Source organism: Nothobranchius furzeri, chromosome 1 (genome assembly GCF_043380555.1).
Source record: "Nothobranchius furzeri strain GRZ-AD chromosome 1, NfurGRZ-RIMD1, whole genome shotgun sequence".
NCBI lineage: Eukaryota > Metazoa > Chordata > Actinopteri > Cyprinodontiformes > Nothobranchiidae > Nothobranchius > Nothobranchius furzeri.
Window position 1 is genome coordinate 69116513 of NC_091741.1, and position 19543 is coordinate 69136055.

Consider the following 19543-nt stretch of genomic DNA (forward strand, 5'->3'; position numbering starts at 1 on the left):
TCCCTCATCAAGTTCACATATACTGGTAGGTCTCTCTATTGACAGAAAATGGAAGCATAACTCACCACATTGCTATATGGAACAATTCCCATATTCTGTGAAAATACTATTTAAATGTCTATAGCTAAATGTTTGCTGGACACACACACACGTGCAAAACCCACCTAAATTATCTTCCTGGGTAGATGTGGTGCCAGCAGACTGTCCCTCCTCGAGTTCAAATACTGGCCTACTGGTATGAGCAGTGGAGGTAGATGGCTGTTCCTCAGTGGCAGCTGATGTCATCCCAAAATATCTGTGTAGGGCTCCTGATGTTGCATAAAACAAACAATACAATCTTCATGTCACGTCTGTTGCTTCAGCATTTTAATTAACATGTTACAATGAGCATTTACAGTTTTCAGCAGTGGTGGAAAGAATTCTGAAAATCTGTACTCAAGTACAAGTACTGTTACATTGCTAAAATATTACTCATTTACAAGTAAAAGTACTGGTGTTAGAGAAATACTCAAGTAAAAGTACAAATTATTCATAAAAACCTCAGAGTATTATTTCTTTTTAATGGCTGATGTCACCATCACTTCTCCAGACTGGGGCTGCCTGGAAATTGTGTGTTTTCCTTTACCAAAAGTTAAAACACCAACAATCTATTAATCATTAATAATTGATAAAATACAAAACAAGTGTTTTTCCCTAATATTTTTGTCATTTTAAGTTTTTATTTCCTTATTCAGCAAATGTCTCCGACACACAAAGAACTAAATGACCAGAGGAGCCACAACTATTGATTAAATATCCATGAATCCATTTTAACTGGTTAAATTCTTCAACTCTCCCGCGCTGCTTCAAGGTCACTGTGAGTTAACATAGCCGCGGTGTGCTGTGCAGCACACAACGCAACACAATGACATCATTGACTTGTACAGTGCTGAAAGGCGAGACAGTCTCAACTTTCAGCTAAAAAAAGACCGCTCTAGCTATTATAGTTTTTATTTTATGGCAGTTTACAGTATACACGGGATCTTACTAGCAGGGCACCTCCAGCGGCCCGCTGCCGCTCCGTTTTTCGTGGGGTAAATAATACGTAGCTTATTTCCCGAGTCCAAAAAGAAAGGCGAATGGCGCCGGCGCGAGACCTGCCGCCCGCCGTCAATGTATTTCAGCAAAATTCTCAAAGACTCATTTTAATTTGATGGCATTTGGTTATCAGCCTTTCGGTTTTCCCACTCTTAGCTTTTCATAAAAGCTCATTTGACAAAGAAAAAGCTAGCGGTTGGAAGTAGTTCTAAATACATGCAACGTAAGAAGCTAGCAAAAGACATTTGAAGGGATCATCATAGCACCATGCAAAACGTACAGATTAGAGAGGTTAGTTAATCAATAAGTTGGGGGACAGGCAGGAAAAATACCAACTAAATAATAAAGAGATGCATACCTGCATCTTTTCCTCGTTTCTCCTCCTCTTCTTTTCTTTTTTTCCGAAATTGGGCACCAGATGGCTTCGACCGCTTCTTCTCCATTATGTTTGTGAGCGGTGATATGTGAAACCGTACCTGTATCCCTCCATCATCACTCTCCGAGATCCCTCCGCCCCCACCTGATGAAGGGCGCTATAGAGCGCACTACAGAGGCACGGCAGACACAAGGGGGCGCAATAAAATCCCAATATAAACACAAGCAATGACTTTGTTGTGCTTTAATTACAGATATATTATTATTATCATCACTCATCACTATTATTATTATGAAGAAGATGTGATTTCTATGTTTTGTTGATGTATCGGTTGATGGAAAAAAAAAAAAAAAGGAAATTAATGCCGCCCCCTCCAGACTGCCACCCTGTTTGGCCGCACATGTTGCACATATCAAGCTCCGCCACTGCCTACCACATCAAAGTGTAGCTACACTTCTGAGATAAATGTAAAAAATAATAATAAACTGAGTTATAGTTATTTTGTGTTTGCTTGGGTTTGGATATATGAGAGTTTTGCCAACTTTCCAATTTTGTTTGAAACGTATAGAGCACAGATGTGTTTCTTAAATATTAACAGGAAAAAATTCATTTCATGTGATTTTCTAATTTAATGATTACCTGGTCAACATTACATTATTGTACTATTTTAATTTAATGGATAGTGTCTCTGTTTTTGTAGAAACATCATATGAAAAATTCTGTAATATTAAACATACAAATAATTGTATGTTGGCACTTTAAAAATACAATGTGTATAAAAAAGAATCACCCCTTTGAAATACTTTATTTTTTTCTGTACAGTTTTAAATTATACATGAACAAAAATATATTTCACCAGTTTTATTTATCCAGTGCAACCGATAACATTCATTCACAAACAACAAACTACTATGATTGGCCTTTAGACCGTGACTTGTTTTAGTGTTTTATTGTGTTCTTTGTAGTCCTAATTTTTTAATTAGCTTTTATTGATTGGTATTTTTATCTTCTGTTTTTGTTGCTTTGATTGGTCGTGTTTTGGTCCGTGTTTTCTATACCCACAATAGAAAAGCATTGAAAAATGTTTGACTGTGCTTAAATTGCTGTCCAGGATCACACAGACATGTAAGAGGACCTAAAATGGCCCATGGGCCACACTTTGGATGCCTTTGGTTTACTCCATCACTTAAAGTGACAGTGTATATTTTCCCTGGTGATAGGGGCAGTACATGGAAGCAGACTGCAGCACCAGGCATGTCACCTAAATTATTTCTAAGGCCACAGAGGGTGGTGGGGGTCTGGGAGGCCTTTCATTAACCCTGTAAAGGGTCATTTTAGCAGATACTGGCTCAAGAAAATGATTTAAAAGTATGAAAATGTTGCAAAGTATCCTTTTATGGGGAGATTTGTTCATAGATGTTACATAAAACTCAGGGCACGTGTCTCAGCCTGTTACACACCAAATCACCACTAATTTAAGATATTTTTTAATTTCCTAAAGTAAAATATCTATGGCAGCCATCGTGAACTGGCTTGACTTTTAAAATTAGTTGTAGATGTTCATTAAATTATGAGAATTTTTTCTTGCAAACATGGTGCACTCAGACACTATTGCATAATTTTTATTTGCAGCAATGAACAGTAAAGATCACTTTTTTTGGTAAGCTCCATTAGCAAAGCCAAGATAACTGATTTGGCACAGAACCAGTAATTAGCCCATCTTTTGAGATTCCTGGAGCAATTCCCCCAAACTAAAGCAGCCATACTTTTAATGACTACATCATGTGATCAGATGTTCTACAAGCTGCTTGTCCACAGGGGGAACCTGGGCTAAGGGAAACGGCTAAGAGCACAGAAGGAAAGGAAAATGCCTTTCGTGGATTCGAGCACATTATAGTGTTTAAGTCACCTGTCTACAACAGTCTATAGTCACAAAGAATGGTTTAATCCATTTTAGAATCCTTTGTTTCCTAGGCTGGCAATGATGGATTATTGCTTCCACACTTCTACTTGTTGTAGTTGCCATCCTTGACTATGGCAGTTGTCAAGTACCGTAAACCAGTATGGGTCAGGTTCGGTCAGTTCAGTGCACTTTGGGGGCAAAATAGGACATCAGTTACAAAATCTGAACTAAAGAAGTGAAACATCTCTACATGTTTTCAATGCACAAAATATTTTTGGTTGTTTTTATTTCAAAGAGGATGAAATGGCTCTCTCTCTCTCTCTCTCTCTCTCTCTCTCTGTTAGATTTACTGTCCAGTTCTGATGCATAAAGATATTTCTCATCTGGTTTCTGTGCATTTTCTTTTCAGCAAGGAAGACTCATTAAAGCTTCTTTCCGGAGTATTTCTCTTATCCGATGGCACCATCTAGTGGCTGACAAGCATATCACACAAAAACGCTGTTGGTCTGTTTTTTTGAAGATGGCAACTTCACGTTTCTGTTTATAAATGTGCTTCTGTAGCCGACAAACAGAGCTAAAACACATTGTTTTTTAGTAGTATTCTCATGCCATGTTGTGTTTTCATATATTTATATTTTAGACTTACTTGTTCGTGAAAAGTTCATCAACTCTGCATCAGCTGAGGTGTTCCTTAAATTTGAAGCACGTAAGCGGTAGTCTAACGCTATTGGTTAGTTCTGGACGGCGCTCAGTTTCCTATTGCACGGAGCTCTGCGGGGCAGGGGGTGTGCATAGCAAAAAATAAATAAAAAGACATATTGCTTACATTATATCACAGTACATGACAAGATCATCACTTTTACGGATTTCCGACAAATCATACATAATTTCTGAAAGGGGAAACTCCAGAAAACAGCTTTAACATGATGTTACACAAAGTTGACTGATGGTAGGCTGTGTTTGGTTGTGTTCTGGGGTCTATAGAATATCTGCTGATTAAAGCTGCAGCACAACTTTTCTTTCCTACTTGTCCTCGCTGGAACTTTCTAGACAAATTCAATAAATCCAATAAGCCACCAATCTTCTCTGACAGATCAGGCAAAGTCTGTTGTCGAGCGCTAACTTTCCTGGAGTGAACGACCCTTGTCACTGCAGAACAATGAATCATTTGGCCTCAACTTCCAGTTCCTTGACAATGGCAGGCTGACATTTCTCCATTATAAATCAGCTTCTCTGCAGGCTAAAACTTCTCTGTGCTAAGACTCCAACGATGAGGACCATTTGTGAAAGGTTGAAGATTTACATCTCCGGGGTCATTCCGACAGGCTCCATTTCACCCAAATGACTTCAAATTAATTACACCCATTAAAGGAAAAAAATAGGATTTCATTTCACACTTGGCGATCATTTGTTAATTTTGATGTTGCTACTTTATTTCTGTGGCCGGAGTTAAATATGGAAAACGATGAGTCTCTTCACTTAGTGTGGAAAATGCAACTCACCATTAACCTGTTGTTTGTGAGAATAATAAATAAAGGTTTTCCTAAATGATAAATGAGGCAAAAATATTAAATCCAAATGAAGCCAGTTTGACATGTAGTCTTTGCATCTTCCCTATCCTCCTCCCATCCTCCTCTTTTTAATCCCTGGTCTCTTGCTTCACCTTTAGTGCATTTTGCTAGTTATACTTAAGCTCCTCTTGATAGAGCCGCATTGCAACCCTCCTCCTCTTCATCTCTCCTGCCCGCTGCAGTATGGCAATAGATTGTTTCTTTACAGGCTCGTTGCATCCCTCCTTCCTGCTATTGCAATCACAGTATGTTGCCCCCCTCCTCCCCGTCCCTCTTGAGCCTCCCCCTCTGCCATACACTCACCCTTGCTGAGTGTTGGCAGCAGTGTGACACCTTAGATAATCGAGCCTTGCTGTCTTGTTCGCTCCTTGATAGAAAAAGCTGTTGTTTTCCTTAACGAGGACAAACAACGTATAGTTGGTAAGGTGGTGTTAGTATATGCTGTGTTTAATTCTGATCTTTTTTTTATTAGACCCCAAAGGCTCCAAAAATGAAGCTACTCACAAGAAAGGTACTTTCCTTTTTCTTTTCTCCTATTTCCTTTCTTTTTCTCTTCTTAATTCCCTGGCCATTTTTTTTTTCTTTTGTTTGTTTCACAGTCACACGTTTGATTATGAGGCAGTTTCCAAATGTTATGAAACCGAGGAACATTGGGAAACGCCTTTGTGGATGAATTTGTAGAGATTGTTGAACGTTGTATGAATTAAGCTGTCAAGGAATCACTAACCGGAGCGATGAGGGAAAATATATGGAGAGCTTGACTTTATAAAGTGTGTTATGCTTAACACATATTTCTGCAATGATGACACACAGAATTGTTGCTTCACTGGCAAAATGTGACAGCATCAGATGTTTTTTGTGCAGATCTTTCAATGCCTCTTTCAAGCTGGACTTTGTTGTTGTTGTTTTTATAACTTTTCCAGTTTGCAACATTACCTAACCATGAAATGATTTCACCCAGTGTGGAAAAAGCTGAAGCCCGCACGAAAAGAAGACAGATTGATTTTTGGGACTTTAAAAGCTTGAGACCATTTCCAGATGAATGTTGTTCATTTACTGAAAATCTACGGAGCCTTATTTTTATGTGGATGGTGGCCATTAGCAGATTTTCTCAATGTGCTCAAGTACAAAAAAAGATTAATCATCACAATTTTTGTGTGAATTCATTACTGTAAGTGTTCTTTGTACCAGTTTGGAAAATCTAGGTAAAATACAGTAACTGGAAAGTTCAGTAGGTAGCAGTGCAGAAAAACTGAAAAAGAAATTATTTGATGGAAGTTTGGAACACATGTACATATATATTTATATGGTGGAGCCATCTTCTACAGAGGCCTACCTTGAGGTTAAAGGTGGCCTACTCAAGCCACAGGTGTGGGTTTTTTGGAGACAAACTGTTTTGACCATGCTCAACATTGTAGGCATCAATTTTCTTTAAGTTTTGTTTAGTTTGACTGTGTTTCTTACTTTAATAAATGGAACGACACATCCAAGCATATTTTTTGGATTGCTGTTTTATTTAAGGACATTCCAGCCCACAAAAAAATAAATAAACACCACATCATATATATCTAGATAGATAGATAGATAGATAGATAGATAGATAGATAGATAGATAGATAGATAGATAGATAGATAGATAGATGATAGATAGATGATAGATAGATAGATAGATAGATAGATAGATAGATAGATAGATAGATAGATAGATAGATAGATAGATAGATGATAGATAGATAGATAGATTGATAGATTGATAGATTGATAGATTGATAGATTGATTGATTCAATTCAAAGATACTTTATTAATCCCACAGGGAAATTAGAGTTTCAGTACACACAATTCTGAGATCAGACATACATACATAGACATAGACACACGATAGATAGATAGATACACCATTCATATTGCTGGTATACTTTTTGTAGCCTCCTTTATCTCAGCTCCCTTCTGAATAAGTAACATGCATTTTTTTAGAAAAAAAATATCTATGAAAAGGCTGTTTGAATTGAAGAAAAGGTGTTCCTATTAATCTAAGGCAAGACAGCTTTGTTTATTTAGCAGTTTTCATACAATTCAATTCAATTCAAAGATACATTATTAATCCCAGAGGGAAAGTAGAGTTTCTGTACACACAATTCTGAGATCAGACATACATACATAGACACATGACAAGAATTGGTGACTGCAGTCATTCGCAACCCGAGTCGCGCTACCTTACTAGAGATCAGAGGGTTTATATGAGGATTGAGTCAGGTGGAGAGAAAAAAAGGCACTTCAGAGTGACCCTCCACAGGGAGGGCAGCTTTGCTATGCAAAAAACACCTCAGACAGAAATGCAACAGACTTCAGACATTACTCAACATAAGTGTCCATTATAGAGTTGGGGACTCTCCTCCCATCAGTGCATGCAGCCGCAATGAGCAGCGCTCGTCACCTCCGTTTGGACAGGGGAGGGAGGAAATTGGGTTAGAAAGCATAGTGACTCCTGGAAACGGTTCCACGGCTTTCACCGGTCACAGTCCCGCCCATGTTGGGATAGGGAGACAGAGTTGCCATGGCAATGGCAACATTCCACATTTCTTCTGAGGGGGAGTAATCACTTCAGCCTCACAGGTTCAAGGGCACCAGATTCAGATAAGAACTTGTTTTGGGGCCAGACAGAGATAATTTCCTCTCTGTCTTAAAGTTATGTTGGTCTCCAACCCCTCCAGATCCAATAATAGCGTAAATTAATCTATTCCCAACCATGCTGTCCCGTCAACTCGCTCCTTGATCGAATCAGCCTTCTGTGCCAGAGCCTGAATCTTAGCCAAAGTTCCAAGCTTACGACCCATCTCGACAAGTATATGAGTTTGTGCATTCACAGCGTGGCGTAATCCATCCCTGAGCTCCAGGATTAAGCCAATATTCCTCGAAAGCTCATTAATTTTCCGGTAAGCCAGGTTACCGCTCAAGCCAAACAGCAGGAATCCCGACGCCAACACCACGAATATCCAGACGTCTTCAGAATCCTCTACAGACAGTTGAGAGAGGCAGATCAGGTTCCACTGTTTCCAGGAGTCCATGATATGCCCAGCTGGCTCTGTCCTAGAGGGGCATCCGGGAGCCCCTTCTCCCATTCTCATTGTTGAAAAAATCTTGTCAATCGCATTGAGAGACCAACTGACCAGGTGCATTTTTTATAATTTCCAGTTTCTAGTTTCCAGAAAGAATGCAGAAGTGCCGTACACCCAAAGACAGACAAAGAGTCTCGGGATAAGATAGGGAGGAGAGGAAGAAAAAGGGTCGGTACTCTCCAAGAGCCGGAAGAAGAAGCAATTCAGTGAGTTTTTCATGTACAAGGAAAACTAGTGAAAAACAGTAAATTATAGAATTATTTTTTTAAATATGAAGATATAAATAATTATAAAGAGTGTAAACAAGCTCCATATGAGTTGTTAGCATTGTCATCTAATTTTACTTACATCTAAGGGATTGAATAAATGGCCTTAGTGTATTGGCACAGCGCAGGTTTAATGCGCCGCAAAAGGTGTTATTAAAGAAAACTACGTTCTCCTCTTCCACCCATCTGGACCCTGATTATGGAGTCTGACTCAGCACAAACACTACTGAGCCCAAATGTTTTTTTTTAACTGCATTTGGGTCATTGTGGTGTTCAGTAGAAAGAAACAGAAAAAATGAAAACTGAAAGTGTCAGAGCAGATCTTCTGGGCATCCTTCCAAGCTCTGCAAGCATTTTCAGGACTGATTCAACATAATGACTTCAGCTCCTGTTTTTACAAACTGTTAATTTATGTTAAATCCAGTTTAAGATGACAGAACAGATCATTTTAATAGAAAACTGATTAAAGCACATGCATAGCACCTGAGAAACTATGTTGTTCTGATGAATAAAGTTAACTTTAAATGCACAGTAAGCACCGTTGCTCCTGTCAGTCGTAAATAACATGTATGTGATTCAGATTTTTATGCAGAGAGACTTGACCATAATACAACCCCCCCCCCCTTATATACCATCCAGTCACATGGTCCATCCTGCAAGAACTGCTGCAGGATTTTCCAGACAATTACAGCTGGAGATGGATCAAATCAGAAAAGAGATGCGATGGATGGTCTGCTGGGCAGTGCTCGTGGGGCAATCTAAAAACCCTCACAGTCCAAAAAGAGAGAAAAGAACATTTCCATCAAAACACCCTTGCATTTATGTATTGCACATTTTAGGAGCAGTCGATGGAAGAATTTGGACCGTGCTATCGAAACAATTACAGTGAATCAAAGCTCAAGTTGAGCACGTCGGCTGCAGATTTTACCCTTTTGCCTCTGATTATTTTGAGTGAATAATGTCAGTGGAAGAGACACTGTTGCTTTGCAGACTAAAGACCCCAATTACCTCCTGAGCTTTTCAGTCTGCAGCCACTGTGAGCTTCACAGGAGACCATGATTTTATATTAGCAGGCAGCATCCCGTCTGCCTCCAGGCTGCTGATACGCATAACTTACCCACTGGCTTTGCAACCAAAAACAGTAGAAAAAAAGAAGCAGAAGCCGCAGAGCTAATAAGATGTAATTGCTCATTGTAATGTTCAACTTGCAGAAGCACAATTATAGCTCAAAAAAGTTCAAGACTTAAGAGGGGGAGGAGCTGGCCCTCAGTAACCGGAGACAATAAACAAGATTCCCACGTGAGCTTCAAGGAAACGCTTCAACCCCAACCACCAAACTGTACTTAATAATGTGTCAATTAAAGCTGGGGTAACTTAACAATGCTCATATTTGACTATCTTACTCCGTTCTATTACGTAGAATCTTTCATATATTTCTCCTAATTCCCACTCCTGGCCTACAGCAAAACAAATCATTTATGAGAGCCTAGAGCATTAACCAGTAGAGATGGGTATCCACAAGAGGGTCAATCAATGGGAATACGCCCCAGTTCCCAGCATGCAGTCCTACCTAGCACACCAACCTAGCTAAAATGCTAACTCGATCTGCAATGAATTAATATCAGTCTGTAAACTCAGGGATGTCAGAAGCATGGGGGAGGCAGAAGAATATATATGGTGTAGATGCTATTTCCTGCATTCTGCTGTATTGACACAGGTTGTTAAACACCTATTTTACCTACGGTATTGAAACCTTAACTCAATAACTATTAATTCACCACAAACCTCCAGCTGATTACTGCAGAAAATACTAAAACACAAAAAAATAGAAACTACTTATAACATTTTGATTGCGTGTTTATTTTATTCTTGTTCATAAGAATACCAGCAGGTGGCTATGGACTGAATTTGAATTTAATGAACCATTTTAACATTCAATTACCAACCACGCCTCTTTGTTGTATTCCTATTTTACCAAGCAAAAATTCATCCCAGTAAAAATAGTATTATTACTAGTCAAATGTTTTAAGTACTTTAAAATAAATAAATTATTATTTTATTAGTAAATAATTGAAAATACAGATATCAGAATGTATTTTGTTAGTAGTACAAATTGTATGTAAGGATATCCAACAACTGCACTGATCTGAGACATACCCAAATCCTTAAACAACATTTACTGGGAAGATTGGATATGTGTTCCAGATATATATGATATATATATATATGGGCTGCACGGTGGGGCAGTGGTTAGCACTGTTGCCTTGCAGCACGAAGGTTGCAGGTTCGAAACTCGGCTCGGCTGCGGCCTTTCCGCGTGGAGTTGCGTGTTCTCCCCATGCATGTGTGGGTTTTCTCCGGGTACTCCGGTTTCCCCCATAGATCACAACATGCCCTATAGGTTATAAATTGTAAGTCGCTTTGGATAGAAGCGTCTCCTAAATGAATAAACATAATAACATGAATAATCATAATGTAGTCATGTGGGTTTTAGATGTTTCCCTGCTTGAAAACTGCAGATTTGATTAAAACAAGTGATTAGCACTGCAGAACCCGAAGACGGCTGAGGAGATAATTCAGCAGTTAGAATCTGGTGTTTCTGAGCAGGGACATATCAAAAACATGCAGTCACAACAGCCCTCCATTATGAGGATATTTGTGTGCGCAGTATGAGTCATGGCTTTCAGCTCTGTCCGGAAAAGGAGCAGCTGTTGTGGGAGCAATAGCTCTTCATATCTCTAAATCTTCTCCTCCTCGTTTTGATGACGTCACTCTACGGATTCCAGCTTTGACAACTTAAAAAAAAAGTCATGATGGTAAGATTTATTCTTGAATTCAGTTATAAAATCCAGACAGTGTAAATTATAATTATTATTATTTTTCATCTGAATCCAGTATCTCACTGGGCTGCCACACCATACCCTCACTGGTCTCAAACTCCTGAAGTTGTCTCACATTTCTCTTTGTGACGCTACAAAACTTAAACTTGAAAGGCTCCAGAACCAGAAACTTTGTGTCTGATAGTAAATTTGTGTTGTACAATTTTCAAACTCATTTAACATTTCACCAAAATGAGAGTGAAGCCCTGCAGCTCACAAGAGACACTTTTAAATCTTCCTCAAACTGTTAGCAAATGTAGCATCCAAGTGAGATGGATAATCGTATTTGCAATAGTTTTTGCTGTGTGGTTGGAAAACTGGCAAACTTTTCATCACATTCATAAAGAGATCAAACTGCTGCAGTTGTTCAAGCAAACAAATCAGATTAGGCAACAGAGGCAAGAGATTATGTGCAGACAATAATGGTGGAGGACAGAAGAGAGATTTCTCTCCCAACATCTTCAGCAGGTCAAGGCCTCCAGCTCTGCCACAACCAGCACCAACAGCAGCCGTTCCTCCTGATTAGAAGCTTACTCTGGTCCTTCTGTTGTTGTATGTTCAGCACATTTTACACACAACTCACCTTCTCACACTGTCACTTTTATGCCCTCAATGTTAGGCCATGGGATATTCAATGACTTACTCTGGGCTCTCCTTTTCCCTTAAGTGCTGCACACAGGACCAGAAAATTCAATCTGTTTCTGCAGATTTATAGTCATTCAAGTGGCCTGTTTCATGGAGGACAGCTTTGTAAAATCATGCAAAGCGCTTTAGGGTGGTGACACCTTAATGTGACGACTGCAGGCTGAAGCATATTGCTGTTTTACTTTTTTATTGAGAGGAAGGAAATGCTGTGTTTGAGATTTATACTGATTCAAGAGGCTTCTCTTGAAACACACCTTTACTGCAGCAGAAAGCCAACTCTGCAGAACAGTTACTCGAGGCTGAGGCAAAACACCCACAGACAGTGCTTTTATGGGCATTTTAAAGGAATATCCTAATTCTTAGCAAAGTCCACACCGAGCAAAAAGCTAATTTTCTTTTTTAATAAAACACGTGCTCGTCGGCTCGCTTGTATCACAGCTGTAAGGCAACCAAACATCACCTTCTGTAGTATTTTCATAGCCTGGCAAGCCAGACTAAATAAATGTATTATTTAAGCCCCCTTCAGACAGGCCATGAAAAACGGAAATGTTCCGGACTCTGTCCGTAAGACCTTTCTGTCTGAATACAAACATCCGGATAACGTGTTCCGGAATTTAACCGGACGAAGCCCCTAGTAACAGGTCCGGAATTGTTACGGACAAGGTGGCTGCTTCAGACTGGTGAGGTAAAGTTCCGGACAAGGGGGAGGGGAAGGAGGAGGGGCCCGGGGGACGCTGTGCGCACCTAGGTAGCTCGCTGCTGTAGCATGCGGCGAACCACGGCAGCTCGCCTCCTACGGTACCATCTAGACGCGCGACGGAGCGCTTCACGCCGCTTCAGTGATTCCTTTAACCATTGAGCTTCATCATCCAGGTCTCTTATGCGTCTTCGTGTGCGCAGAATTATGCTTAAGCGCCTCGTGATTTTTATCTTCAGAGGCGCTATAGAAATGATATTTTCTTCTTCTTCTTCTTAACATAAGCCAGATTCTCCCCACCACCCCCCGCCGCCGTCAGACATCTGGAACTTTTCCCTGCTGTGTGAACGCAGCCGAAAGGACAAGTTCCGGTACAAAAGTGGTGTGTCTGAAAACACAGTTCCGGTTAAAAACCGGATTGAATTGTCCGCAAATGTTCCAGAATGTCTATCTGAAAAGGGCTTTAGTCTGGCCACGCTCCATTGACGGCTCTCGGTTGTGGGGTGGGTTCTACCGTTGTCTTTCAAATGATCTCTGCATTCCACTGGACAATGAATGTGACATACTCTTGTTTCACTCTGCTGCATCATCCCACCCACCAGGCATATAGAGTGCCCTGATTGGCCCACAAAGCGGATAAAGCTCTGTGATCTGCTCACTAAGCAGATAGAGCACTATGATTGGCCCACCATTATGGACCAATCACAGCTCTTTATGTGTTTGAAACCCCTCTAGAGTGCTGTGATTGGCTAGCCAGAGTCCTGGTAGGAGCTGCGGAGGTTCCAATGGAGCATGCCTAGACCAAACTTTGCAAAGCAAGAATTTGGTCTAGTTCACTAGGCTAGTATTTTCATTCTGGTAAGTTACAGATGGTGTACGTTTTTTTATATATCTTTTTTTTTGTTCAACCACATCATGCACTTGCAACACACACATAGTCTACACACACATACCAGTTAGCTAATGCGAGCACGCTGACACACAACACAGCTACTCCTGCTACACTTCTTCTGTGGGATGACAATTCTGATTGTTTTAATAGAAAACATAGCAGATATATTGTTTACCGCTCACCTGGACATTTACATTCGCTCACACCTCAAACAAGAAAGTCGAACTGCCCATTATGCAGAGCTGCTGCAGCAACAAGGTATCATTGGCGCTCCAATCTTGGGTCTTTCATATGGATCCAAACCATTCTTGATGCTGATTTTGTCCGTGTACTGGTCCACAACGTCTTTGTTTAACATATCCTTGTATATTCCACATCCTTTTGGGGATTTTAACACATTGTTTAACACTTCCTTTCACCCAAATCCGCTTCTTCTCTACGACATCCTGTTTGTTTTCACTATTTGTTTACACTCGTAAGGCCATCAACATGTCTGCGCACATCCCAGTACGCCACGCGTAATCACATGTCATCCCAAGCCCTATACTGTATCTCACGCTGAGGAATCACAGAGCATAAAATGACAGAACGCTGTCACTCACTGAAAAGTTCAAAAGTTGGCAGTCCTGTGCTTGTTATGTATCTTTGTTACCCCTTCAGTCACAGGTCAATAAACACTCTTATTTTCAGACATTTCTGTGAGGCGCTCCTCAATCTGTTGCATGTCTGCTGCTTGATATCGTCTTATTTTTTGAGGGGGCAACGGAGGTGCTGTTGACAAATTTACAGGAAGCGGCATCCTGACCAGTCACAAGCTTGCAGTGTCCGTCACGTTTGATAGATAGTTAAAAAACTGAGCATATCCCCATCACCCTCTGCGAGCCTGTCGGAGAGCTCTTGCGCCAACGAATAATGGGTTTGCCTGTCTCTGCACCAACGCAGACGGAGAAGTATAAATTAGGCTTAACATAACATCATGAGCAATCAAGTTTGTGCCATGCAGGCTTTCATAGGCTTCATAAGCTTTTGACATAGCTGAGTGCTCCATTACACAAAAATTATGTATGTGTCCATTCTTCAGATGGTAAAGATCAAAGGTTTCAAAAACAGCTGGATCACATGAAGTTGATCACACAGTTGCAAAAAAATTGCTAACACAAACATTTTCTTTTCTTTTTAGGTGGATTGTGTGACAGTCTGATTGTCAATATTTAAATGTCCACTTTAGGTTTAGCACTTTACAAAACAACAGCAATCCGGGCTGCAGTTTTTCTTCCAAACATTCCCAAGCTGGTGGCAGCACATCTCTACGACACAGAAGCGTTGGAAAAATCCAAGTCAAAACATTTCTTTGTTCACTAAAAGCTGAGCTTCCATTTAACATAAAAGTAGTTTGTGGTTATCTAATTGATTAATTTCTTACTTGAAGGTGAAATATGGAACATGAACACCAAAGCGACATCTAGTGTATGCAGGTTGTAGTTGCAACAATAGAACCAGGATACCAGGTTCGCTGCCGATACAAGAATTTTTTTATTTGGGTCCATCTGTTGTAGGCTTCACCTAAACTCACTCTGGTTTTAGATCTTTTATGGTAGCTCCTCTTCTGAGAAGGATAACGACATCTTCTGGGCTCAGAAGCAGCTGCTTGACTTGCCACAGAGCCAGTCTCGCTGTGCTGAGTGGACTGTTTCGTAACCTGCAATGGTGCCCTCTATAGGCTGGTAGATATAAACATAAACGCAGCAGCATGTCTTCAAAATCAACATTTGATTACTTTTTAATTAAAATAAAGCTTTCAAAGGAAATCCTGTACCTTCATTCTGCATCCCCCTCCCTGTGGAGGTATTATTTGAACATGTAGCTTTTTATTAAATTGTTCTATATTCAACTTTTTATGCAAATTTGTCACAAATTGTCTCACAATTTTCTTGTAAAAATGTGTTTGAAATTCTCCAACTCTTTATTTTTAATTTGGTCTCTAACCCTTCCCAGGATCTTCACAGTGGTTAGAAAATGATGCCTAAATAGGTGCCTAGTATAACATTTTGGCTGTTCAAACATTGCAGCTAGGCTTTTGACGCATACATTAAAATTATTAAGACCTCTTGCAACTGTTTGGAGACATTTAACAAACTGAACACTGTAAACAATTTATTATAGTTTTACACCTCACTGCAAGATGAATTCTCACAACATCTGGAGTTTTCCGAACTCAGGAGAATCCAAATTGTGTAGACTCCACATGGGACGGGGCTACACATAGAGACCTGGCCGCTGCCAGGTTACATCAGTGTGGCAAAATGTCCAGTTTGTTGCAGCTTGTTTTTTATTTCTTATTAATTTGATTCTTAACTATTGCACATATGCTTAAAAATGATGAGACTATGTTATGACACGTACCAAAGAGCGAGAAGGTGATGTGATTCGTTGAGTTGTGGGCTTCACCAAATTCTTAATTCAAGCGTTGAATGAAAAGAGTTGACTACATCTAAACCTTTTAATTTTGCTTCATCACTTTTGGTCCCTTACATCAAATCCAAAACTGTTGTTTTATTTGAAGGATGAAACTGTAAAAAGCAACTTGGGTGAAAAAAAAGTTTCAGCGTGTTTCAAAAAATATAACTTAACCTGCTTTTCTTGGCGATCATCTCCAGTTTCAGACTGCAGAAACATGTAGCCCTCTGAGACCTCAGCAAAAGGAGAGGATGAAGTCATTCTTTAATGAAATACTCTCCTGGCACTTGACTTATGGGAAATCACACATTAAATTAAAGCTGTGTACAGGCACACAGGAAATAACTTAACAGCTTTACATTTCCTTTCATCAAAAGTAAATGGAATAAGAGCCGGGGGTTTAATTTACTATAGAAAAATGAAACAAAAAGAAAAGATGACTTATACCCTAATACATTTTCATTACAAGAAAAATAATCTAATTTGCAAACTCTGAATACTTTATGAAGTAATGAGGTATTAATGCCAGAATCAATTTATGTGATTCGTGAAATTTCTCAGCCTCATTAAAAATTCAACAGCCTTCATATTCAGGAAGTGAATCCAGCAGTTTAGTCCAAAATGAGCAGTAAGTTGTAAACGCTAGTGTTACACCAATGCATCAACCTGCAAAGTGCCATCTTTGATTAAGGTTAAAGGCTTTTATGGGATTTGTTGTTAAAATATGCATATTTTTCTTATGAGTTAAATGAAAATATATAAACAAATAAAAGGTTGGCAAAAACAAAGTTGGTATAATAAGGGAACCGGTGCTTTCAAATAGCCAAGAAAAGGAGTTGTAAATGTGCACAAACGTGTGTTATGTCCCTTAATCAAGGACGACCATCTACTGTTCTCTCAACATGATTAAAAGCATCAGACTAGCAGCTGCAGTCCCAACGCAGCAATAAATCACTGAAGTATTGATGGCTAACACACACACACACACACACACACACACACACACACACACACACACACACACACACACACACACACACACACACATCCAGAAAACCCATGTAAGTAACCCGTCAGTTTTGTGAAACTCTTTATTCTCGTTATTATTTTTATTCTCTCACACACTCTTAACACTGTTACACCCTCTCTGTGTTGTAGTTGTAATCCAGTGGTATAACACTCTAGTCACCTCGTGTCCATCACCGTGTCGCCACCACAGACCTGCTATTGATTTCCGTCTCGCTTCAGTCCGGTAGCTGCTGGTCTGTCATGTCCACCCGTCAGTCAAAAGCTGGACGGAACCCCGATGGGGGCTGCTCATTAATTTTTCTGCAAACGTTCCTCTTTATCTGCTTTTTATTACAGACCTACAAGGGCAGAGTGGTACGAGTCCACATTTATTCGTATTCTCATTCATTGAATTCTTCCAATAAAAAAACTGTTTAATTAAAAATAGAATTGATTTTTATGGTACCTCCTCAGCCAAACCGCCCGACATGAATCAAGCATGTCATAGAACCAGCTAAAACACAAATTATGCACAAAAATGTCACCATCCCTCATGGTTTATTCTAACTTTAGATCTTGTTTGCTTGTAGACTTTAGGATGCAGTTTTGCCGTCAGCACTGTATTGGTGCCAAAGATTTAACAAAGTGTTGAAGACATTCCTCAGAGGTCCTGGTCAAAACTCACAAGATGGCTTCAATCGTTTCCATGCATTATATGAATCTCCTAGTCCTGGGGACTGTGGAGGCTGCTGGGGTTCAAGGAACTTGTCGTCACGTTTCAAGAAAACAATTTTAGATGATTGGAGCTTTGTGACATGGTCCACTGTGTTCATAAACAATACTAAGCGAGGCCGTGGTGTTCAAACCAGGCTCAGGTGGTACTAATGGGTCAAAGGTGAGCCTAAAAAGTCTCCCCTACAACATTGAATAGGGAGATAAGTGAAACTCACAACATTGGAAAATGGTGTAAAAGTTTATTTATCTAAGTAATGCAGCTTAAAAGGTGAAACTAATATATGAGAGACTCATTCCATGCAAATCCAGATTTTTCTGCCTTTATTTGTTATAATTGTGATGATTATGGCTTACAGCTGATGAAAACCCCATATTCAAAGCTCAGATAATTCGAATAATGTGAAAAGGTTCAATATTCTTGACTCAAAGTGTCAAACTCTAATCAGCTAATAAATCCTAAACACCTGCAAAAAGTTCCCGAGCCTTTAGATGGTCTCTCAGTTTTCCCAGTGTCCAGCAGCCTGGACCCATGCTTTAATGCATATTAAATGATCATAAACATTTGGCTTTGTAGGACGATAATTATATTGGCAGTGAACTTTTGTTCAAGGTCACAAACCCATATATCTTATTTAATGGCAGATTCATACAATGTAGTCTGATTGTGAAGGAGGACAGATAAACATAAGAATGGGAGCGCAGGAATGCTCATGCAAGCACACACAAACAGATTTTCTCAGTGCAAACAGGCTGCACACACAGTTTCACAGAGAAATGTAGGATGCTGGCAGGCATGAATGCCAATTTTAGGTAAATATGCATAGAAAAGCAAACACACACACACACATACACAAAGAGACTGAGCCTCAGGTGTTTTCTGACCAAGCTGCATTGCATCCATCCATCTCTCCTTCCTCTCCTCTCTGTCTGCCTTCCAGTTTGAATACATTTCATCTCATAATGAAACCAGAACACCCTGTGGCTGCAAGAGGGAATATGAATGAAAAGAGGAGCTGGGGTAACATGACACAGGCACGGAAAGGACATAAACAGAAAGAAAACAAGATTATTGGGGAAATCACAAAGAAAGAGAGAGAACTGAGGTAAAACATGTCATAATGGCATTCCTCCTCCTTCACAGGAAAACAAAATAAAGTTTGTTCCTAACGAAGAGGTGATGATGGATGGCTGAATAAGGCGGCAGGAGAAACCACAATTTCTCATCTCGCTACCCCAATTAAAATATGACAGAACGCGGTGGTTTCCCTTTGCCGTTCGTCAGCTGTGCTGTTTATTAGCCCGCTGAAAGGAGGAAAGGGGCTGCAACAGGAGCTGCTACATTTTAAATTGTTTGTGAGAAAGTTACGAGCTGCCTGAGTCAATGAGGAGCAGTGCAGCATAGAAGGCAGGCTCAAACTTCTGCATGAGGATAAAAAAGAAAAGGATGCAGGCAAGCCTTTTGTCAGATGGCCAACTTTGATTTCTTGCTAACAAACAGAGGGAAGAAATGAACAAAAAAAGACGAGACTTTCTTAAATTGTGTTTTATTGTTCAGTCATAAGATGGAGATGTCTTCGATGTTCTGGAAACATCAGCTTGTTCTTGCAGCAGCTTGCTTGGATGTTCTATATACGTGGATTTGATAGAGGACGAAAATAAATAAAACAGCAGCAGGGAGATTGAAAGTGTTTCTCTTCTGAGGTTTTTTTTCTCTGCCTTTTGCTGCTGTGTAACAAATATTAGTTTTTGTGTTTCAGCCCTTTAGAAATTTGATTCAACTGGAGCTGCATCCATATTTGCATACTACGCACAAGCATATGGATCACGGTTTGATATTCTTTATGTTTTATGTTTGGTTTGGAGCATCTTCATATCAACCCCTATGTGATGCTATACCTGAGGGGAGATGATCACTGAACC

General features: G+C 39.8%; 1 protein-coding gene across 2 annotated transcripts in view; it reads left to right on the top strand.

The window, feature by feature from the left end:
• glra1 (glycine receptor, alpha 1) overlaps positions 1-19543 on the top strand; it is a 209743-nt gene that overhangs the window by 67814 nt on the left and 122386 nt on the right. Inside the window, exon 4 of one of the 2 annotated variants that reach the window (XM_070549989.1) lies at positions 5400-5438. The exons of the other annotated variant lie outside the window; for it this stretch is intronic. Within the exon in view, the coding sequence (XP_070406090.1) occupies positions 5400-5438 (39 nt within the window). The remainder of the gene's footprint in view (positions 1-5399; positions 5439-19543) is intronic. 2 annotated transcript variants of the gene reach the window in all.